General features: G+C 32.8%; 2 protein-coding genes, 1 non-coding gene and 2 pseudogenes across 4 annotated transcripts; 2 read left to right on the top strand and 3 right to left on the bottom strand.

Annotated features, from left to right (window-relative positions):
- Positions 1-3,016: 3,016 nt before the first annotated feature.
- LOC100791452 (GPI-anchored protein LLG1-like) lies at positions 3,017-6,654 on the bottom strand (annotated as a pseudogene).
- A 1,021-nt stretch (positions 6,655-7,675) lies between these two features.
- On the top strand, positions 7,676-8,434 carry LOC100819478 (60S ribosomal protein L2, mitochondrial-like). The gene is made up of 2 exons (XM_006578283.4): positions 7,676-7,724; positions 7,788-8,434. The coding sequence occupies exons 1-2, from the start codon at positions 7,676-7,678 to the stop codon at positions 8,432-8,434; spliced, it is 696 nt and encodes a 231-aa protein (XP_006578346.4).
- Positions 8,435-8,571: 137 nt separating this feature from the next.
- On the bottom strand, positions 8,572-14,872 carry LOC100818938 (phosphatidylinositol/phosphatidylcholine transfer protein SFH13). Of its 2 annotated transcripts, none has more exons than XM_014774616.3 (15): positions 14,723-14,872; positions 13,732-13,834; positions 13,289-13,592; positions 13,100-13,199; positions 12,165-12,431; positions 11,786-11,863; positions 11,599-11,703; positions 11,457-11,506; positions 11,271-11,370; positions 11,048-11,143; positions 10,837-10,950; positions 10,560-10,713; positions 9,975-10,360; positions 9,813-9,887; positions 8,572-8,959 (listed from the first exon to the last, which is right to left on the bottom strand). In XM_014774616.3, the coding sequence occupies exons 2-15, from the start codon at positions 13,742-13,744 to the stop codon at positions 8,939-8,941; spliced, it is 1,863 nt and encodes a 620-aa protein (XP_014630102.1). In that variant the 5' UTR covers positions 13,745-13,834; positions 14,723-14,872; the 3' UTR covers positions 8,572-8,938. The 2 variants fall into 2 exon arrangements, with proteins under 2 accessions (XP_014630102.1, XP_014630101.1); XM_014774615.3 differs by lacking the exon at positions 14,723-14,872 and adding an exon at positions 14,123-14,500.
- A 3,548-nt stretch (positions 14,873-18,420) lies between these two features.
- Positions 18,421-18,523, top strand: LOC113001548 (U6 spliceosomal RNA). Its single transcript, XR_003266942.1, has one exon. It is a non-coding gene; the product is annotated as a U6 spliceosomal RNA (small nuclear RNA).
- Positions 18,524-20,153: 1,630 nt separating this feature from the next.
- Positions 20,154-22,370, bottom strand: LOC100818407 (subtilisin-like protease SBT1.3; annotated as a pseudogene).
- Positions 22,371-23,636: the final 1,266 nt, after the last annotated feature.

The raw sequence follows: 23,636 nt of genomic DNA, 5'->3' as shown, positions 1-23,636 counted from the left end.
TTACACATTTCTAATAAATATTTGAATTAATTATTTTTTATCCTTTAAATTCTTTGTTTCTTTAATTATTATTCTTTTAATTTCTTTCAATTATTTACTTTAGAAAATTTGTTTCAATTCAAATATAATAAAATAAAATTTTATATTTATCGCAAATTGATTGTCATTCTAAATTATCTGTTCATTCTAAATTTTAATCCACAAAAATTCTAATAAATCATTTGGAATTAACAACATGGATAATAACTAAATAAATAATATGAAAATAAATTATTATTTTAATATGTAAATAATTTAAATGGAAATTTGATATTCAGATTAAAAGTAATGGTTCATTTTAAATTTAAAATCACATTAATTAATTTAATCATCTAATTTAAAATAATTTTATATAAACCAAATTCTTGCTCTCGTATGATTATTTGATGCAAGCTAATATGTAAGTAAAAATATCATATTATATATTAATAATTAGGATAGTAGTTTAATTGAAATAATTTATATTTTACAGAAATAATTATTTAAGATAGAAACAATATATTTATGGATTTTATTTCCGTGTAATGATAACCTTTATAAAAAATCCAATAAAAAATTAAGATTCAAAATTTAAATGACCCGAACAATCTGTAACTATTTAAAACATGTTAAATGAGAAAATTCAGTTACAAAAAATATAACTATTATAACAAATATAATTATGGTCTGAAACCAAACATAATATATACGAAGCACTGCTTATTAATACATATTATCTAAACCTCTCTTCATGTGACACATGTATTCCAAAGCTCGAAAGTTTCTCTTAAATATCATGTGATTCTCCAACCTCTCAAAGGCATTCTCAAATTTATAATTATATATAGAGAGAAATTATCTTATTTATATAAATTAAAATTAACTAATATAAATGTTTTAAAATATACTCAAATAAGATCATTTAGTTACATTTTTATTGTTGTTCAATTTTAATAAAATTTAATATACACTATCTTGATAATATATAGATATAATTCAACAATTGAATTAATAAAAATCATATTCTATATTAAGTTATAAAAATGGTGTAATAATTATCAAAATTACACCACTATAATTTGATTATCTCTATATAACAGATTTATCCAAAAATAAATATATTATCAACCGAAACAAAATTGTCTCTTATAAAATATACATCTCATCTACAAAACAAAAAATAATTATTGCCCGGCGAACTTTGTGATTCGAAGAGTAGCAGGGCTAGGAGTATTATTAAATTTTATTTAAAAACACATTTTTCTTAAACTTTCTTTTATTAAAATTTGGTATTAACCATAAAAATTATTAAAAATTAATTTTAATTAAATGAAATATATTTTATAAATAATAACATTAAATAAAATAAAATTAATTAAAATTTATTTATATTTAAGTTCACTATTTATAAATTTTTTTATAATAACCATATAAGATAAGAGTTTAATTTAATGTAAAATTCTACACTATTAACAGATTAATTAATTTGGTCGAATGACCTAGACTAATAATATGAAAAAGTATAAAAAAATAAAAAAAGAGATCATAATAGAATACTCAAAATTAAAAAATTATAGAAACACACGACATAAAATTTACAGAATTATAAAACTACATAATATAAAAAATAAAAAAAAACATTTATAAGTTTGTGTTGGTTCATGTTCTATGTGCCCAAATTTGATACCTAAACTGATATCATCGGATTTATAACTTTAAAATTCAAATTAAACTGATCGTATGAACTAATTCAAAAAAAATTCTTCAATTTAGTTGGGGTCAATTCAACTTGGATTCGTGCCCACCCTACCTTTTACAGTTTTTCTTATTAATTTTCATACTACTTTCTAAGGAAATTAGTATTAAATAAAAATAAATATATTTAATGTCTTAAGAAACATAAAGCACATTTAAAACTTACCATAGAAATGGAGTAGGAGAATTAATAAGAGTTTAAAATTGTTCATAATATATACTAAAATAAAATATTTAATAAATGTAAGCTTTAGTTACTTAAACGCAGTTTTGATAAATATAATAAAATATTATAATTTATCTGAGAAATTTATTGACTTATATTCACGGGTTTGTTAAAAAGGTTGACTTATAATCTGGTGTTTTGAGCTTGAAAATAAGATAACTTTCCTTCCTAAACTATCTATTCTTAAAAGTGAATCTATTTCATGATAATAAAACCTAACACAACCCTCCACCACTCAAGCATTTTTAAAATAAATCTAATTGATAGTAATAAAGCCTAATAAAGTTAGAAACCAAACACTATTTAGAGGTGGATGTTTTTGGTCATATGTTTGAACACCATGTTAATTGATTAAATTGTTTAAAAATATAAATCATGACATAATTTGATGTGAGGTGGCCTTGTGGGGTTGGGTAAACACCTAGATTGGATGATATTTTTTTAGATGAATTGCGGTTTGGTCTTGGATTCTCATTTCTATAGAACTAAATTTTAATTTTTTTATGATTAGAAATTTAAGAGAAACAAAATATAAAAGAGATGATGAAAGTAGGCATGTCAATGAAATCCTTATATGTGGATTGTCTTGATTTTGAAGAAAAATACCTGAGCTGACCAGGTACGGATTTGGAGATTATTCGACTTTTTTAATTGGGGTGGGGGTCGGGGATGAAATGTCACTGTCCGTCCCATACACATTCTCGTATTCGTCCGATGATGAAATTATTAAAATTTTATTAATTATTTGTTATTTTTTTTTATAATTTTTACATAGTTTAAGATTATTTTCTTGATGATTTTTATAAACAAATGTGTTACAAATACAAATAGTTAAAAATAAATATCTAACAATCAATATTTTTTAAATCAGAATTTTAATATAATTTTTTACAATTTTTTTTCTTACAAATCTGAATCGAAGATGGGATGAGAACAGGATACCCGATACCCATCCTTGTCTCACCCCATTGCCATGTCTAGATGAAAGTAAATATTGAGGCATTTCCTACTAGAGACTTGGAAACAAACATATTACTACTTATAAATTGTCTACAAAGGACAACTGCTAATTTAACATGTCTTTAAACTGAAGTGGTTTAGTACTTGTCCAGTTACTGAACAAACCTTATTACATGTAACATTACAACATGAAAATAGACTACTACTACTACAGTCACACTCACACGCATCTGGTGAGTTTTCATCCCAGTGTCATCTGCTGATACTGATGGTGGCGATGCAGCAGCAGCAGGAAGACAGTTAATAGTAATACCTTTCTTCCCTTCGTGACACATGCTAGCAAAGAAGCCGGGAGGGTATTTTCCATAGAGATTAATGAAACTAAACATGATTGTGGCACAATCATTCGTTAAATCGTTTAAAACATTGGCATAAGGGCAAGCAACAACTCTTTCAATGCCGCACAGCGTTGCTTGGAGGGTACTGGGCTCCTTTGCATTTGCATGTGATTATTGTGTAGTTTAAAAACTCGAAATTCACAGGACAACCTACAGGTGCATGGTGAAATAAACATTCTCATCAAACCACTATTTTACTTTTGAGAGTCTACTATAGTTCATTTTGGAGCCATAGTTTTGCCAGAACTAATTCAATACTATGATAATTATGGAACCATTATTCTTCATTAGCCCATTACTGATGTATATGTATGTATGTGAACATAAGTAGATAGCTTGTTTCTTTCTGGATAAAAAAAAAAAACTACCATTCTGATCCTGTAAAGGACACTAAACATCAATTTGGAACTCTGAAAAATTGTGATACCCAAATTAGATTTCCAAAGATTAGATCAGTTAAATCAATTTTGACCATTTAATTTATGTCACTTTTAAACTTTTGTAGTACTAATTTGCTTTCATAAACCTTCAGTGGACCAAATTGATATCAAGTATATATTTGAAAATTGGAATACCAAAATGGTAGTTTAGTCTTTCTTAAAGAAAAAAGATTATTTCGTGGTAAACGAATCTTCTTCGTAGTAATAATAAGCATAGCATAAAACTATGCATGTGGAAAGATTTGATCATATACATTTAGATTGTTTGTATGACTACATGTATCCTGTTCAAGTTGGCTAAAGTTATTATCAACTATAAAACTTTTTTGAAAGTATTTAATACAAGATTTGAACTAGAGACTACTTATTAAAGTGCTTACTAGTTGATGCAGAAGCTTAGTAGGTAGATATAGTTTCATAATATATATATAATATGGAGTTTTTTTTTTCTTTTTTTTTATTTAAAAAAAAAAGCTAATAATCTGGTAGATCCAAAAGCATAGGCAGAGAAAAAGAAATGAAAAGACAAAAATAGCATAACAAAAAATTACAAACTTTTTTTAGCCTGAAGAAGGTTCCGACCAGTATGCTCCGCTTGAGAATTGAAACTACTCTCTGCAACCAAATATTAACAAAGAAACTCTTGATTTTTTTTTCCCGAAATTGTAAAAAAATGATACCACAAACTCCAATTCAGATTAAGAACTTACCAGTAAGAGAAGAAGAAGAGAGAGCAATGAGGAGGAGGAGAAGAAGAAGTGAAGGAGAAAGGAAGAATCGTTGAGTGAAAGACAATGCCATGACTTGATGATAACTGGGAGAAGGTGGATAGAAAGATATTTATAGATGGAGTTTATCCAAGGGGCAAGTGGATCTCATTTTGAGATTTTAGATCACTTTTTTATGAATCCCAAAGCATTATATGTGTATCAAGATTTTGTTTCTTTTTTACTTTAATGATATATTTTAATTTAGAATCTTGAGTCACTTTTGTGAGTCCTACAATAAACTCCACTTAAATATATTTTAATAATTATTTTTAAATTAAATTTAAATAATTAATTATAAACATTTTAATTATTAAATAACTAAATATTTTGATAATTAAATTTTTTATTTATGACTTAAAGTTAAACCGACGAAAAACACATAACATACATACACAACAAAATACAAAACATTGTCATTAAGCAAGAAAAATTATATTTCATCATTGTTGCGACGGAAACGCGCCTAAATATGCTCCACCAAGTCTGTTTGAAGTTGATGATGAACTCTTCTTGTATGCATATAATGTTTTGTTTGTAGGTATGTAGCAAAGTTGGAATGAACACCACAAGATACGCTGATATTTGAAATTTCTTCGTCTACATGATCATAATCAACATCAACATTATCATTATATGTATCTCGTTCGTCTTCAACAATCATGTTATGCAATATAATGCATGTCAATATAATATTCTTCATCGCATCGATGTTCCAGTTATGTGATGGACCACATATAATTGCAAATCGAGATTTTAGCACATCAAATGCTTTCTCCACATCCTTTCTTGTCGATTCTTAACATTTTGCAAATAACTTTCTTTTTTCTCTTTGTGGCATGGGGGTGGTTTTCACAAAAATGACCAAATGAGGATAAATGTCATCTACAAGATAGTATCCCGTGTTATATGGAGTTCCATTAATTGTAAATTACACTAGATGATCGAACTCAATGGTTCCACTAATATGTGATTGGAAGGTAACATTCGATTACCAATAGTAACATTTATTTTAATTTTTTTTTTAAATTTCTTTTCTCTCAACTCACCAGCCAACATTCACCTTCACCTTCTCCTCACTTTTTTTTTTCACTTTTTCACATAGCCTCTATCGTGCACGGTAGGAACCCAGTTTGTCATCGTGCATAGTAGAAGCCCACTTTATCACATACACTTTCTCCAAGCCACACAATCCCCTCTCCTCTTCCGTTCCCTTTCCTTTCCCATTCCCTCACCCTCCACCTCCACACAGAGCACCAGCCTCCACCTCCGCGAGGCACACGACGCCACCACCCTCCCCATCCGCGGCGTGCGATGCCACCACACTCCCCTCAGTAGCGCATCACACTCCCTTCTGAATTTTTCAGTTTGTTTTCCTCTTCATCTTCTTCTCTTTTTTTTGTTCATTTCTGTTGCTTCCCTTCACAATCTATTAGGGAGAGAAACAGTAAAAAAAATTAAAATTAGAATGGTGAGGATCTTTAAAAGGTCTTGTAGAAGATTCCATCCTCCATATTGGAGATCTAGGTCTCTCTCTAGTGAAAGATTTGGACAAGACCAAATCTTAGCTCAAAATCTTCCACTAAAGATGCTCTAATAGTTCGATGATCTTACTTTTTATGGTTAGTTTCAAATTAGAGTTATCTTTCTAATTTGAGTAATGAGTAGTAATGACAAGATTCCAACAAAAAAGGAAAAAAAGGACAAAATTTGTTTGAAATAAAGAAATAGAGAGAGGGAGTCACGATCATTGGTTCAATGTGTTTGATTCAGCATTGTGTGGGGTTGAAAATTCGGTGGCCTTCAATGTGTTTGACTCCTAGGAATTTTCAACGGTGTTAGTGCATGTTTGGATATTTGTTGTAAATAGACATTAGTGACAAAATAAAGTTTATAAAAACATCTTCACCTTTCCTTTAGCGTTCAGTTTGCTATAGACCATTGGATTTGATTTTAGAATTCGTGCACATTGTTAGATCAGAAACCAAACATGCTCTAGTTGTTGAGGAAAAAAAGAGAAAATAAAAATGAACAAGTGATAAAAGAAAGAAGAAAAATAGGTGAGAAATATGATAGAAATAAAAATTGTTTCACGGGAGAGAAATAAAGTAAAATAGAAAGAAAAAAATTGAAATTAAATTTTTTAGTAGGTAAGAAAAGGAAAGAAAAACAATATTAAATAAAATATATTATTATAATAATAATTATTTTTATTTTATTTATCTTAAACCTACTAATATACAGATCAAAGAAGCACATGGAATACGGCTATCAAAGAAACAACCTAAATCAGTTATGGTTGTCTACCAAAAATCCATTTTTAGAGCCATTTTGAAACACAAGCACAAACAAAATCGATTATACCAAGTGTTTGGAAAATAATTAAAAAATGTGAATCAAGATCTTCTCTCTCCACGTCTTGCTTCACATTTACACGTCTCTGAAACACGTTTTTGGTGCAAGACGCAAATCCAAACAAACACTATGTCCTTGAACAAAATTGATTTCCTAATCAGCAAATGCACCAAAACCGTGGGTTACTATTGTCCAAAGCGAATAGTATTGTTTATTTCTACGCAAATCTTCTCATGTTTGCATGGAAATTCTAAGTCGTGGGAACCATCTTGATTTTTAGATATTTAATTTAATAATCTTTGGAGAGAGAGTACTGAGAAGTATAGTTTACTCCAAAACACAATAAATAAAAATGTGCCAAAATCAACAAGCCAAATAAGTTTGGCTGAGTTTGTTTGTGATTAACATAATACTCATAAATTGCCTACCAAAGATGATTGCAAATCTAACATGTCTTTGAACAAAAGTGGTAGCACTTGCTAGCCAGTTCACTGAGTTTTATTTGTGATAATCAGGCCAGTTTTGAGTACTTTTCAAACCTTACACGTACCAACAGGGAAAATAGAGGCAAATTAAGCTAGGGTTTCTTTTTGAAACTAATTTCCAATCAGAGTCTGTTTTGAAACATTTTGTGAAGGAGGTCTATTTTGTGTGAGCGTTTTGCCGGGGAGCATGGCGAAACACATGTTTTGCCAAGAGGAACAAAGAAATAGGTGCATAGGAACAATGTGAAATCAGGTAAATTCGCCAATGAAGATGACGAAACAGCATGTGCAGCAATCACCCACGTGGCAAAATGTGGAGTGTATTTCGCCAATTCAGATGGCGAAATACTTGTAATTAAAAAAAATTTCGCCATCTATAACAGCGAAATGGTTGTCCTTCCACCGCGGCAGCAGAGCCAAGCACTTGCAACAAACCGTCAATCACAAACGGAATACCGCTTCTTCTCTCAGTGTCGTCGAAAGGATCGAGTACGACCCTAACCGCTCCTCCAAAACTGCCCTCGTTCGCTGGATCGAAGGTGTCTATCATCGTCACCGCCACGCCGCCTCCGCCAACGCCGCTTCGCCCAAGCTCCTCCGTCTCGATCCCGCCGCTACCGACGCTAACAGCATTCGCGGCATTTTCGCTCTCAATTGGATGCTGCCGCACGCTCACGCTAGACCATCCTCCAGAGAGCTTTTTTTATCTGTGTTGGCGTCCAAGGGATCGGAATCGGAATCGATTTCTTCGCTCGGAATTCTAAGGTTTGCGGTTGCGGTGGCAAGGGCTCTGTTCTTCGCGCAGCGTGCGAGAGGGGAGGAGACAGTGTGCCATGTTCAGGTGCATTATTTTGCTAAGCTGTTTCGCCAAGCTCACTGGCGACATGCCACGTGGACGGCCAGGCAATCACTAGCTGTTTCGCCAAGCTCACTGGCCACATGCACTAGGTGTTTCGCTGATCGTGCTGATGAAATGCTTACACAAAACAGATCCTCCACACAAAATGTTTCAAAACGGACCCTTATTTAAAATTAGTTTCTAAATGAAATCCAGTGTGGTCAATTTGCCGAAAATAGACTACTGTCACACACCCAGCTGGTGACTTATCATTCCAATGTCTGTTAAAACATTTTCAAAATCCTTTACGCGTAACACAAAGGTTGGGATTTCTTAAACTTTCTGCACTATAAACTTATCTATTTTCTTTCTGTTCTCAAAACTGTCTAAAACTTGATAGAACATCTCGTCCATGCATAATTACACCTTCTTTACACTTATTTACTATGAAAGAAAACAAAAGATGTAAGAGGAAAACTATATTATATATCATATTATTATTATTATTATTAGATATAAAACAAAGTGGACTGTGTACCATCCAGATTCGTCGTGTTTCTATGTATGCTCTACCAAAACTCCGTCGCCTCATGCTTCCTTGGGTCCAATCTAGGAGTGAGGTTGCAATAAGTCTTCTCTTTGATGGAAATATCTTCTGTGGTGCCAAGGACTTCTGTTGCTAAACGTTTAGATGACTCAACAGAATAGCCTTCTTTGCTGCAAGAATAATCCTTGTTAAAAAAGTTTTCAAAAAACTACAGAGCTATGAACTCAAGTTCAACCATTGTACTTGTGCACAGAGGTGATACCACAGACCATGTTGGAAGTGGCAAGTGCTGATGGTGTAAAAATTTATTTTTTTATAATCAATTTACTGTGTAGATTGAACCAAAGTTGTTCTGAAGGTTGCCCCCCTAATCATGAACGTGGATCCACCCCTACTTGTTAGGTTACTTGGATCTTGGAAGTCTCAACATTGGTGACATAATTGAAGTATGATCTCTATCAATACAAATTGCACAAGCATTGCCAACTTAAGTTGGTACACTAATTTATTCATTTATGTAACTGTAATTTATAATGGCATATTTCAATTGCAAAAACAAATGAGTCAAGATTCATTAGGGCCTTGACTAAAATAAGGAACTAAAGAGCACAGAATCACAACCCAAACACATAGGTTGGGTAAGAGGTCAGGGGTTTAGAATAGTTTTCAGGGAGGTTTAAAAATTTGATGTGGACAAGTACCTGATAAAGAAAGAAACAGAACACAGCATGACAAGAACAATAGGAGGGGAAATGCAAAGGATAAAAGGAGAGTCAACTACTACTATAAACTTGAGATTTAATCAAAGTTTTAAGTGAAACTGGTAGCTGTAACTATGAATTCATCAGTAGAATTTGGCAGTAGCATGCTCACTTATCTAAAGATGTAGAAATGTTGTTAAAATAACAAGGGGAAAATCCTACTCTACCAGTTCATCTTCATTCAGGTAACATAATTAATGCAACCAGACATTGAATAGCCCAAAAAATTTTGAATATAGAAATTATACAAGGAACAACTTACTCGGCACTTTGATTTCTTCAAGTTCTCCAGCAATTCAGCAATCTCAAGCTGCTTCATCACTGCAGCATGTAGCACCTACAGTAAAAGTACAAAGTTTAAACACCATCCTATCAATCAGCATAATCAAAAGTTCTACATGACCAAGAACATATAGATTAGTACCCTCTTGGTCTTTTCAAGGTCAAACTCAACAGATTTAATCCTATCCATGGAATCCATAAGCATCTGCTCCTTCTCCTGAGGCATACCATCAGGTTTGTTGTTAAGTTCCTCAAAGACTTTTTCTAGTCTCTGAAGACGTTGTACACATGGAAGAATATAATCTCTTTCAGAAGCTGTTTCAACAGCTGCTGAATGGTTATTAATGTTATGTTCCATGGTAATTGGTGGGTGAACATTGTTCTGTGTTCTCCAAAATTCGAATGTTAAATAGCGGAAGAGTGTTACTAGTTTTTCCATGAAAAATGTCATCACTCTTGCAACATATAAGACATTTATTTTCTCTATTTTTTCCTTAACAATGCTGAACCAACTGTTGACATAAGTACCTAACAAAAAATGAAGTGGTGTGAGTTCAGCAGATAAGGACACTATCGAATTACTTGTCAATGAAATCAGTTAAACCTAGCATGAATGATAGCTACCATGAGTTTCCAACTTCCACATTCAAATATGACAAGGTATATCAGCAACTTCAGTTCCACATGGCATATAAATATTATTTCTTCAACAATTTCATGACAATACCTCCTGAATCTGTTCTACAAGAAATATTCCCTATATTATTAGTTTGCAATGGCTGCTCTCGATTAAGGTGAAAGTGATCACTTTCAATCACTTTCTCAACTGCTAGAGCACTATCATCACAACTGTAGTAGCCATTGAGATCTGGTGCTTTAACCTACATAAGATACAGTGTTAGGTGTGATTAAAATCTCAAGACACAACCACAGGTAATGTGCATGGAAGTAAAGACAAGAATGAGGGATCTCAAATAAATTAGATTCAAAGGTTCCAAATTGACTTCTTCATGAACTGGGGCTAAATGAGGATAAGGACAGCTCCTGTGTCTGTTGGGAGAGGAGTAATCGTTCATATCAGACCCTGATTCAGCTGTTGATGTATCACTGCATCGTTCCTGGGAGATGAGAAAAAAAGAGAGGCTAAAAGTCCATATATATAAAGTAAACACGTGAAGTTCCCAACTTTCCAATGACAAGAAGACCAAGACTTGCCTTCAGTGGGTGCATTTGAAAGGAGTCAAATGTATGTTGACCATTGGGCATTCTGGTGATTTGCCTCACAAATGTTGCCTCCTCATTATGTACCAGCTACAGATCAGAATATCCAACATTAGTTGGCCATATAATAGTTTGACAAGGCAATTCCAAGTTATATATATTTTCAGAAGCTGACACATGTAAATACTAAGAAACAAGATATACAAAGAAACATTACCTTCATGATGTCAGGATCATTCCATGGACCCTTGTTAGACCGAAGACATCCACCTTCTGCAGCACATGTACAAGAACCACCCAGAAAGTCTGGCAACTGACTGTATAGATTCATTTACAAAATCCAAATTAATCAATATATTGAATAGAAATTACAATGCAGTATGATGAAGACATAGATGTATACCTAGAGTCAATGACTTCCAGTAATTTATATAAAGACTTAGAATCAAGAATCTGGAAATTTGGGAAATGAATGTAAAGTCAGTGGCACTGCAGAAATAGATCATATGAAATATTAGCTGAAGCCTGAAGATTATATTCTTCACCTGTATCTTCGCAATGGTTTTGGAATCAAGAAACTTCTGTGTGGCAGGCCAAAGCATCTTCTTAAAGCCAGAACCAGCATTGACAATATACATTTGATGTAATGTCTGCAAATATACACTATCAAGTTTTATATAGAATGGAAGAGGGATGAAAAGATGTTAATTTGGGAAAGGATGGGACAAAAACCTCAGGATAGTAACTGCTATCTATTTTTGTCACAGCAGACAAGAGATTTGCAGCAGTACGTGAGAAATTTTTCATTCCCTGCATCACATATCAAGTGTCAGCTAAAATTTTAGTAGAAAAACTTTTCAACAACTTAAAACAAGGAAGATCCCAAAATAGAGAAACACCCAATCAGGAACAACCCCCTCAGTAAATAGATTGGATTGTAAAATATTAAAGGCAAATATCATATTTGATAAAATGCTTAAAGGATAACTACATTAATAATCTACTATAAAAAAGCAGCACAAACTATCACGCATACAAAGAGAAACAGCAACAGAAATACACCTTATATTATTAGTAAGGTACACAAATAATTTTGTGTAATACAACATACCAAGCCCTGTACATCCAATATTGTTGTTGTTGAAGAAATCTGTCTCTTTGCCGCAATGGAGCATGCTGGAAATTTCTCCTGCAGGGTCCTCTCAAACTCCTGGACGTGGTAATTCAAATATCGATCTATTGTGGTGATGTGCATTAGGCGGCTTGGATGGGCTTTCCCAAGTCTCTCAATGTAAACTGGCCTACCTTCCTTATCAACTCCATGGTACCCTTGAGGATAATACTGCAATACTTCTTCCAGCTCTCCAAATTCAAAATCCTTCAAAAACACCCAACCAAAATAAAACATGTATCCGGTGTCTTCTAGCATTGAAAATATGCTGATGCTGAAATATTCAAAGATTAAAAAAGCAAATAATTCTGTTTTATTCTATCAAGGACCAACTCTCCTAAAATCTTATGCCATTTGGAAAATGAATGGTTTTATATCTAACATGTCCCCTCATAAGAACTATTTGTGCTTGATGCATGGACAGAATTGGGGGTAGCAGATATCAAACTCAGTACCACTTGATCATAGAGACTAATATTATGTCAAAGCCCAACTCTCCTAAAAGCTTAAGCTATTAGGTGGATGTCCATCAATGGTTTTTTTATATTTAACATGCCTCACTTGAAGTGTAGACAATGCAAATTTTGTCTTGCAAAGAAATTAAGCTTATCTGTAGAAGAATTAGGCAGCAATGACAGAACTCTTGACCACTTTGCTTGGTCATAAGAGCCCTAATACCATCTCAAGGTCATTTATTGCGAAAGCTTAATCTGTGAGGTAGAGGCTAATGAATGCTTCTATATCTGACTTGTTCAAATTATATAACAAACAAATTCAATTTAGAATCTACAAAATCAGATAAACCAAGGGATTAGGTATTGTACTTTGATACACTGAAACATTCTGTGGGCTATGATATATATTATTATCTTTACCTCAAGGATGGTATCAGTTCCATATTCCTTTCGCCACGTAAGCATTTCTTCCCACATCTGAATCGTCTTCTCAATGTTAAAGTCCCTGGCTTTAAGAAACCTACCAAGAAGTAGAGAGCAACAGAGCAAGTGTGAGCCAAAAAAAGATCACTTGATATTTGGTTGTGCCATTTTGAATTGATGAAATACCTTAACAATGTATGATAGTCATCATGCCTAGGAGGTAAAGATCCCCTCTCAACAAGTTTCTGGCGCAATTCATGGACGGCAGTCTCCTCCCGTGCATCTCTTACATCTTCAATGGACACTGATGGAACCCGATAATCAATTTTCCTTTTCCCTCTTTTCTTAAGAGAATGAGTGAATCTAGACGACGCATTCATTGCCTTCTTCTTCAAGGTTCCAATTCTCGACTGCCGCCTCTCATCTTCCGAGTTCTCAATATCAGACCTCCTCTCTCTAATCTCATCATTACTACATTGCCCTTCAAATCCTTTCACACCCACATTCCATCAATAACCAATGAAATACAACATCATCAGCCAAGTAATTTACACTCACAAAGTCACACACCAATCACAACATACATAAAAAAACACTACAATATATAGCAAAGAAAAAGCTGAAAATACCTGACATTGACATTTTAGTCTCAACACAAAACCAGTGACAGTTGATCCTAATCGTTGCATCAGCAAATCAAATTCACACCAAACTCCATCATATCATAAATCACTGCTCCACACATACACAACCAAAAGTTAAAATCAAAATTAAAAAAATAAAGGAAAATAAATTACTGCTCCAATCACAAACCAAAAATTGAAATTAAAATTAGAAATTATGGGGAAAAAAATCTCTAGAAAGGAAATGCAATAAAAACACCTAATATTTCAGCGAATTGTAAGGTACATGAAATCTTAAAATTTTAAAACTAAAATTAAAAAGTAAAATGCAGAGTCATTGAATTGATGGAATCAAACAGGTGAATCTAACAAGGTGTGAGAATTGTCGTTTATGAACCTTTTTTTATTGTAGCTGTCAAACACTTGTTCATTCTGTAACCCCAATCAAAACCTACGAAAGCAAAAACCAAAACTCTCTGATTCCAAAACGACACGCCGTTTCGCGGAAGTGGAAAATTTCGGCGATTGCAGTGTGGCTGGCTGGTACGAAGCTTAACAAGTTGAGAACACAAACAAAGAGTTTTTTTTTTCTTTTTTAATTTTAATTTTGGGGTTTGGTTTTTAATGAAGTGAGAGAAGTGAAGTTGGTGATGGAAGGCGTTATACACATGAACATAATGAATAAAAAGAAAGGAGGATCGTATATTAATTAATTAATGTCATGGGTTGGATCCGTGGTTGCATTTATTAATTCTTTCTTCACCCGACACCAAACTTTACCCAAAAATATAAATGCATTCATTTCAAATTCATATTTTCTAATATCTCACAATCACATAACCACACCACAACCACCATTTCCATTTCTAACCATCGTTTTTCCATCTATTAGTAATTTTTTTATATAATCCAAAACGTAAAAACTAAAAAAAGAAACATTAGTGTATGTATATAAAGATAGAGAGAGGACATGCATATGATATGAATACATACATACCTTTTAGGTTTGGTAATGAAGAAGGAGAAGAAGAGAGGAAGAGAACGGTGTGGATCCTTCTTCTGCTCCGTCTCTACTTCTTTCTACTTTTCTTCTCTCTTTTATTTTTCTCTTTTTTACTTTCTCTTCCTTTCCTTTCGTTTCTATTTTTTTCTTCTTCATTTTCCTTTAACGCACACTCTTAATCTAATCAATTACCATCTAATAAATTACATGGGTCACCTAAATTATTATAAATTTTCTTACCGATAGTCTGATTCAATTTCTAATTAGTACTAAAAATCTAATGAAATTACTTCAAATATGTTCTTTGATTTGCTATGCAAATAAATGTTCATTTGAATCGTGCACAGATATATCAACATGACGATAAGAATAAAAAAAATGGCACCAATAATTAAATATTATCAGTTTTTATTTTTAAAATTAACTTAATAACACTACATTAATTTTTTTTAACCGTATCCTGCATTAACCTTAAACTAATGAATAATTCTTTTACAAAAAAAACTAATGAATAATTATAAAAATAGTTTAGAATTTAATTTATGTATATTAGTGTAATTTTTTTAAAGAAGCATCTAATGAAATTTTATTATTTTAATATGCCATTTTTTATTAATATAATGTGATAGGAGTGTAAATTTCTGTTGAATATTTATATAAAATATTACATATAAAATTAACTTATTAGTAATCTATTATAGTTGGTCTAATGGCGGAGAGTTTAACCTTAAGTTCTAATTCCATTACCATCATTATACAAAAAAAAAGAGAGAGAGAAGGTAAACTCATCAGTTTAAGTGATTTGTATTGCTGTAAAAAAAAGTGGTTTGTATTTAATTTATTTAATTAAATAGTTTTTTATTTGACTTATATGTATAAAAAAAATTAGTAAAAAATAATTTCATTCCATTTTTTTACACACATAATTATAAGGAGTATCTTCCATTATTCATTGAAACTCGTCTCTTTCAAGAGTTCTGAAGGCACTTTTAAAAGATCAATTATCTCCTCCTAATTAGATTTTCTCTCTATATATATGAGTTAAGATTCAAATCTCTAATCATTTGGAATTCAAGTCATCACCACTCAAACAAAAACCACGTGTTATTAGTAAATTAAATTCACCGAATTATAAGTATTCTTAACTTAAATAAAACTATTTGAAAAAATTTCGGGAACTTTTTAACAAAAGACTAAAAGTTAATTTAATGTGAGGATACCAATTCAATACGTGTAAATATAGAAAACTGTGAGTGATATTAAAGTTTTAAAAACGCATTTATCTACTTTAATTTTGAAAATATTTTTTTAACTCGATATTCTTACTTAAATTCTCTTTTAACATTTGCTCTGTGATTGATAAAAAATTACTGAAAATTATTAAATTTAGTGGGTCTCATTTGTTATAAATTATTCTATTTCTTAATTCAGAATTAAAACAAATCAAAATTCATAATTTTTAATAAATTTGAATAACCACGTAGCGAATGTCAGAAAGAAATTATCAAAATAGAGTATAATTAATATTCCTCTTTTCAAATGTATTTTGATCTGAGGTGATTTGTAAAAGTAGAACCAAAACTCAATCAATACATTAAATATAGAAAGAAAAAAAAAAGTGAACTTGAATGGCAAATGAGAAGGGAGGTTGGGTGGAAGATGAGAAAAAAATAGTAGTGATAGTGACATGCATCTCAATACTCATCTAGCAACTAGCAATAGCATAGCATGCAGCATTTGCATTTGTCACCGAAAATTCGTATTCGTGTCATGGTAAGGTATCTTTACTCGGTGCCTTTTTTATTCGAGAAATGGCCGTGTGTCCACTTTCGGTTTCTTTCTCTTACGTGTCTTATCCCACACTTCTTTTTTTTATTCTTTTTCACTTTACTTACTATCATGATATCATCATCATCCTTCATATTTATTTTCTCAACATTTTCTTTAATATTTTGAGTACAGATAAATTTGTAGAAAATTAAATAATATTTTATATGACTAAAATTTACTATAAATAAATATTTTAAATATGAAAATTATATTATAAATAAAGTTTATAATAAATAAATATTTTAAATATATAAAATATTTTTTAATTTATGATAAATAATTTACTTTGTAATTATGTTGAGGATGATAATTCGATTCAAGAATAAATGATGAATTATTTCCTAAAAATTAACTTTTCACAAATCTAACTAGTAACAAATAAAATATTTTATCCGTGAGATTTGTAATCTAAGAAATTCTACGTGAATTCTTTTATTAGAACAAATAACAATATAATTTTGAACTTGAGAAATCAGAAATTGAAAAAATATAGTAGTAGTATTAAGGTTAATATGACCAACTTGAAATTTCAGGCAATGCTTTCTACTGTCCATATGAATTCTTCCATTTCTCAGTTAGAAATAAGGAGGAAATTAGGAAATAGGAGCACCCCATGCTACTATAATAAAGACATTTAGTATCGATTAAAAAATTCATTTAATATCGGTTTTAAAATTGATGTTGTATTTAACTATGTTCAAAGTCAAATACTTTCAACATCAATTTTAAAACCGATATGATATGAAAAACATATTTTTACTTTAGTTGTTCCTAAAATCGATGTAGGAAGTATGTCAAAATTTATAAATTTATCAATTACCATATCGTTTGTGGTTTCAACCGATGTAAAAAGATTTTTTTTTAAAAAAAAATATATGGTTAGTTCTCTTTATTTCCTTTCCTCTCCCTACACCAATTGGACCCCTCCTACCTACAAATGCTTTAAATGCAGGCTTAAGTGAGGTCATTTTGTATATACAACATCCTGAACAACCAATTTTAGAGATAACAAATACACAATCAACTAGATAATGAAAAAACTTATCAAGCAAGATTGCAAAAATAACCATAATATATGAGTACTTACCCAACACTACCACAATAATGGATATACGTGGTGATAGTGTAGTAATTTTAACGAATGTATATGATGACGATTATTGAATATCCATTTTCAATAGTGAGTTTAACCTTTGAACAAGGAGTACAACGACAGGTTGACAAAAACCGTCATAATTGTATTGCTAGTACAAAGACGATTTTTATATAAGACCGTCTTTGAATAATCTTACTTATTATTCCCAAAATCACTAATTAGCTTCCTCTCAATCGCGTGTAACCTTCTTCTTTACTTACGTTCATCTTTGTCCAAGTTGTGGATTCCCTCGAAGGTTTGAATTCAATGACTCCCTCAAACCTCGCTTAGTTTTCTATTTCTGTTCGACTTTCTTTGACCCTCCTAGAATTTCTGCTTAAAAGTGTGTTTGCCTTTGTGTTTACAGTTGTGACCCTCGAACCCACTTGCACTCTCTCACTCAAGCTTTGACTGGGCCCTCTCTCTCTTGAAGCTTTGCGAAGCAATGCTGGAGTAGTTCATCTGTCAAGTCTCCGTCAAAGGTGTCTGTGTAGGTAAGAACCCTTATCTTTCAAGTGTTCGTTTTCCTTCGATGTGGGTACAATGGTTGAATCCAGTTTGTTCTCAGTCTAAAGGGTGCTTATTTGTTCTTTTCTACAACCGAGTGAAGAGATCGAGTTAAGCTTAATGGAAATGTGAGGTATCTTCCTTTCGTTAGGGCAACACCTAGTTTGTAGCAAGTCCACATCGGTGAATATAATTAACCCCAAGCAACGATAAAAAACATGTCCCTTCGGGGACATCCAATAAAATTGGAACGATACATAGAAGATTAGCATGGCCCCTGTGCAAGGATGACATGCACAAATCAAGAAATGGTCCAAATTTTTTTCCCCATGTTCCTTCTTTCAATATTTTTAGGCATGGGTTTGGTTAAGATTGATAGCCTCAAATTGAAGGTCTTCTTTGTCTAACAACAATTAAGGATAGACAATAAAATCCTTTTCTGCAGCAAAATGTAGAATGCGAATACATAAAATTTTATTATTGTTATAGCCATACGAGTAAGCATTAAAAGAGGGACATGCCATTTGGGTTGGGTTTTCAGCCCTCAGTTAGAGTTCAAGCTTTAGTTTTATTGAACATTTTTTGTGGGATTTTCTCTGCAGAGGTAGTTGAGGTATCTCTGTAGTAAGTGTTCACTTTGAAAACATATTTATTCATTGATGTAGCTCCTATGTGAAGCTTTTAGGCCTTGGATCTTCTTCATCAATGGAGTCCTTTGCTTCTTGGAGATCAATGGCAACGGAATGGAGAAGGAAGAAAGATGATTGGAGACACCACTTCAAGGAGAAGATGAGTCAAGAAGAAGCTCACCACCATAGGAAGCCATGGATAAGAGCTTGAAGGTAGGAGAAGATGAGTGAAGGGAGAGGGAGAGAAAGAGCACGATATTTTGTGCCTCAAATGAGTTCTGAACTTTGAATTATAATTCTCAAATGATAAAAGTTGAAAAAATGCACACACATGGCCTCTATTTATAGCCTAAGTGTCACACAAAATTGAAGGGAAATTTGAATTTTTATTCAAATTTCACTTGAATTTGAAATTGAATTTGTGGAGCCAAATTTTGGAGTCAAAATTTCACTAATTATGATTAGTGAATTTTAGCTATGGTTCAGCCCACTAATCCAAGATCAAGTCCAAGATTCTCCACTAAGAGTGTTTAGGTGTCATGAGACATGTAAAGCATGAAGGACATGCACAAAGTGTGACTATATGATGTGGCAATGAGGTGTAGCAAGCAAATGCTCACCTCTCCCTCTAAAATTTAATTGGATTGGGCTTCTCCCAATTCAATTAAATTTATTTCCCAACACACACATCAAATATTCACTTAATGCATATGAAATTACAAAACTATCCCTAATACAAAAACTAGTCTAGGTGCCCTAAAATACAAGGGTTGAAAAATCCTACGTTTCTAAGGTACACTACCTACATTATGGAGCCCTAAATACAAGGTCCAAAAATAATGAAACCTTAATCTAATATGTACAAAGATAAGTGGGCTTATATTTAGCCCATGGGCCCAAAATCTATCCTAAGGCTCATGAGAACCCTAGGACCTTCTCTTGCATCTCTGGTCCAATCTTCTTGGAGTCTTCTATCCAATGCCCTTGGGGGGTAGGATTGCATCATTCATTTATGTGTCTCTTCTTTTGTCAGCTAAGCTTTGGTTCATCAAATTTTTCATAGCTAATGTAACCAAAATAATTGAGAATCAGCTATAAGTTCCATTTGTAGGCAATTTTAAGCATTCCGCTACTTTGAATCTATGAATTATAGGTGAATGATCTTGGTTGAGTTATAAGATGTAGGAAAAGGCACATAGGATTGAACACTAAGATAATAACTTCTCTTGTAATACAAAAGGATGGACTTCTAGTTCCTAGTACAAAAGATTTTCTTATTGCAACAAAGAAATACTACTGAACTTGTAAATAGTCCCATTGAAATTCACATTGGTGGTGGCATCCATGTTATCACAATAGGGCTTCTCATAGTGTGCAAGCCATCCTTCCATTCCATACTACCGAATTCAGGAGAGGTTTGTTGAATCTTTGGCTTGAAGGTAATCTTACAAGACAACTTCTGGTGTTTTTCGATAAAATTCAAGGTTTTTGGCTCAACTTTCATAGAAGCACCTTTGAATGGTGAGACCATAACATGGTATTTGGAATCAGGAGGGCCAACATTGGTGATAGTTTTGTGAACAATCACAGGACTAGGAATGAAATGGGTGTTTTTAGGTAAACACTGATGATGTGGCTGGGTAGTTCAAGTCCCCTGGACTTGCAAGAGAGTGTCTACAAGATCTGTTTGAATATTTGGCAAAAACTTTTAGTTATGTTGGAGTCAGATTCTATGTGCACAGAAATTCAAAGTAGTCCTGTGGCATAATGTCATAGACCAAACTAGGGTCAAGAGCTCTAATAGGGTCAATGTGTCTTAGACCATGATCATAAGGACTGAATGGTTTAGCAATTGAGGCATCTCTGAGAGTTTTCTTGGTGTTATCAAGAACATAAGTTGTTGTCATCAAAGCAGGTTTTACAGTAGTAGGACTCCACTCAGGGTGCCTAGACTTGACCAAAGTTGCTATGCCACTCACATGAGGGCATGACATTGAGGTGCCAGAGACTATATTGAACTTCACTTTTCTGTTGTTTATTTTCAAGCTTGATGGACGAATGGCCTCACTCCAAGCAACAAGAATGTTCACCGCAGGAGCCACTAAGTTAGGCTTTAGAATTTCAAGGGTGAGAAAATTAGGCCTTCTTGATGAAAATGCTGCTACTACAGGAGATGGTTTGATTCCCAACCTTGTGCCTTTAAAAGCTAGAGTTGCAGTAGAACTTTTACTTGATAGGAGATAACTTTTGAGCTTTTTTCCTTCTTTCTCTCCTATTTCAACTACTAGAAGGAGGTGAGAATCTGCAACCAATTCTTCTCCATTGGCTTCCGTGTTTGTGAGAATCATTCCCACCCCTCCTAAACTTCTCACCACATCACCCTTTTGCACTCTAGGACTAAGGCTTCTATCACAAATTACTATCTTTCCTGACAGCACTTTAGGATCCAAGGTCCCTTCCAAGCATATAGATCTTGGATCAACCCTACTAGAATTGCTCACCATGTACACCCAAGGGTATTGTTTCTCAATTGATAGCACATTTTTCCATTTATAGAGTGAAACTCCAATCATTTTTTTGCCATTCCCAAGCCTAACATCCACTAGAAAATCCCTATCCATTGTGTTTCCTCCAACTATGGTGATCCATGGTGACACATTGGTGAGGCTGGCAGGGTCAGGTCCTGCATTTCCAGCAGAACATGAAACAAAAACACACCTCTCCATTGCTTCAAATGCAATCATTGATAAACTATCTCTGTAATAAGAGGAGACTCCACCACCCAAAGAGGTGTAAAGAACATTCACTCCATCAGCCACAACTTTATCAATAGCTGACACAATATCTGAGTTGAAGTAGCCACCAACCCAACACACTTTGTAGGCTGCAATCCTTTCACCCGGTGCCATTCCTCTGGTTATGCCATTAGCATAACCTAGAAGGTTAGCCCCATGCATAGGAGAGCCTCCAACCGTAGCTACTGCATGAGTGCCATGCCTATCTTGATCTCTTGGTGACTTATACTCTTTTTGCTCATTAATTCTACCAACTACTGCTTCATATCCATGGTAGAACACTCTTACCCCCACAACCTTTTTATTGCAGTGACTTTTTGTGAAGCTTGTTCCAATCTCACATGCACCTTCCCAATAAGCAGGTACTGGTCTCATGCCTACATCTTTGAAGCTTTCACTCTCTGGCCAAATCCCAGTGTCTAACACTCCTACTATAACATCATGGCTAGCTAGCTTCTCTGACCACATGTTAGTGCTTTTTGCTGGTTCAAGACCAAGGAATATTGGACTTCTTGTGGTGTGTAGCTCATACTTTGTATCAAGGAATATGGCCACAATACCTTTTTCAACCTTTAGCTTCGTAGCTTCTCCTTCTAGCTGCAAACCTTGAAATATTATAACATCTAGATATTTGCCTGTTAGTTTCCACACCATTTCTTTTCTTTTCTTTTTTCTCTTGATTTAATTCTACTCAATGGTTTGATAATGTTAAATTCTTTCTTTTATTTTATGCTTTATAGGTTAGATTTTCTAGGTCAATTCATGCCTTTAGTAGGAATCGATTGGTCACAGACAGGAGTTGCTCATTTATTCTTAGATATCAAGGTTTGTCCAGCTTGCGCGTGTGTTTAGGTGTTTTGAGATTACTACAACATGAAAATAGAATGTTCTGTAGTTAAATCTTGAATACATTGATTACACATGTGAATACATTGTTCTGTAGTTAAATCTTATATATAAGAATCGTCTTAGAATGTATGCTTTCTATGACGTTTCTTATAAAACAATCATCTTAGAAAACATCTATTCTAAGAAGATTCTTATAAGAACTGTCTTTTTTATATAAGAACCGTCTTAAAATGATCAATTTTTTTAAGACAGTTTTTATTGGAACCGTCGTTAATAATGTCAACTTTCAACGATGTTGGCTATAAAGATAGTTCTTAACTGTCGTTGAAAGTCATTTTTAACCGTCGTTAAATGACTTTTTTGCGGTAATGTAATAACCAAATATCCAATTTAGAGTCATAAGGTATATCAACAAGGAGCTCACGACACATGTAGCTAGGAATTCCCACAACCTAAATTAGAAGACATTATGGATGATTATTTTCAAAAAGTTACAATCATGAAGGTAAACTCAGTTCTTAGATTAAATATTTCTTACAGAGGAAGTTAGATCATCTAAAGTCAACATTTTGGCAAGTCCAAAATCACTTGATTCATCATTGATCACTCGTAAGCTAAATTTTAACCATCTATGCAACTATGCTTTATTTAAAGAAACAATAGAATGACTTACCAAGGCGCATGTCATGATTTTTTTGTCAAGAAAATATTTGAACACTGATAGAATCATGTAATTCTCATTAATATATTTTGTTTGAAGGAAATTAGATGAAAATAGGAATGTTGTCACTAAGCACAAATAAGATTTTGTAGCTAACCTTGACATAACTATGAAGAATATGGTTCACCTGCAAGTAATCAAGTGCCATAAGCATTTGAACAAGCCATTTACATAGTTTCTACAAACAGATAACTATTTTAGATTTTAAATATCCAAAATAAATGTTATCTTCTTTATTCAAAGATGAATATCCATGTCTGAAAGGGGAAAAGAGATAAAAAAATTTAAAATTTCTGCAAGGAAAAAAAATTAGGCATAACCTCCTTAGGAAACATAACACCACTAGCTTTCTTTATAGCTTTCGCCCAATGTTTCATCAATGATATATTTAAAACAATATTAACAACACAATTTATTAAAATAACCAAGTGAAAGAATATAG

This window comes from Glycine max, chromosome 4 (assembly GCF_000004515.6).
Source record: "Glycine max cultivar Williams 82 chromosome 4, Glycine_max_v4.0, whole genome shotgun sequence".
In the NCBI taxonomy this organism is placed as follows: domain Eukaryota; kingdom Viridiplantae; phylum Streptophyta; class Magnoliopsida; order Fabales; family Fabaceae; genus Glycine; species Glycine max.
This window is presented reverse-complemented; position numbering and strand designations above follow the sequence as displayed.

Coding starts and splice junctions, on each gene's coding strand:
- LOC100819478 (XM_006578283.4), top strand. CDS start 7,676: ATGACGAAACAGCATGTGCAGCAATCACCCACGTGGCAAAATGTGGAG. Junction 7,725..7,787: donor CACGTGGCAAAATGTGGAGT/GTATTTCGCCAA, acceptor CATCTATAACAG/CGAAATGGTTGTCCTTCCAC.
- LOC100818938 (XM_014774616.3), bottom strand. Junction 11,371..11,456: donor CTGGAAGTCATTGACTCTAG/GTATACATCTAT, acceptor GAATCTATACAG/TCAGTTGCCAGACTTTCTGG. Junction 8,960..9,812: donor TGAAGAAATCAAAGTGCCGA/GTAAGTTGTTCC, acceptor TTATTCTTGCAG/CAAAGAAGGCTATTCTGTTG.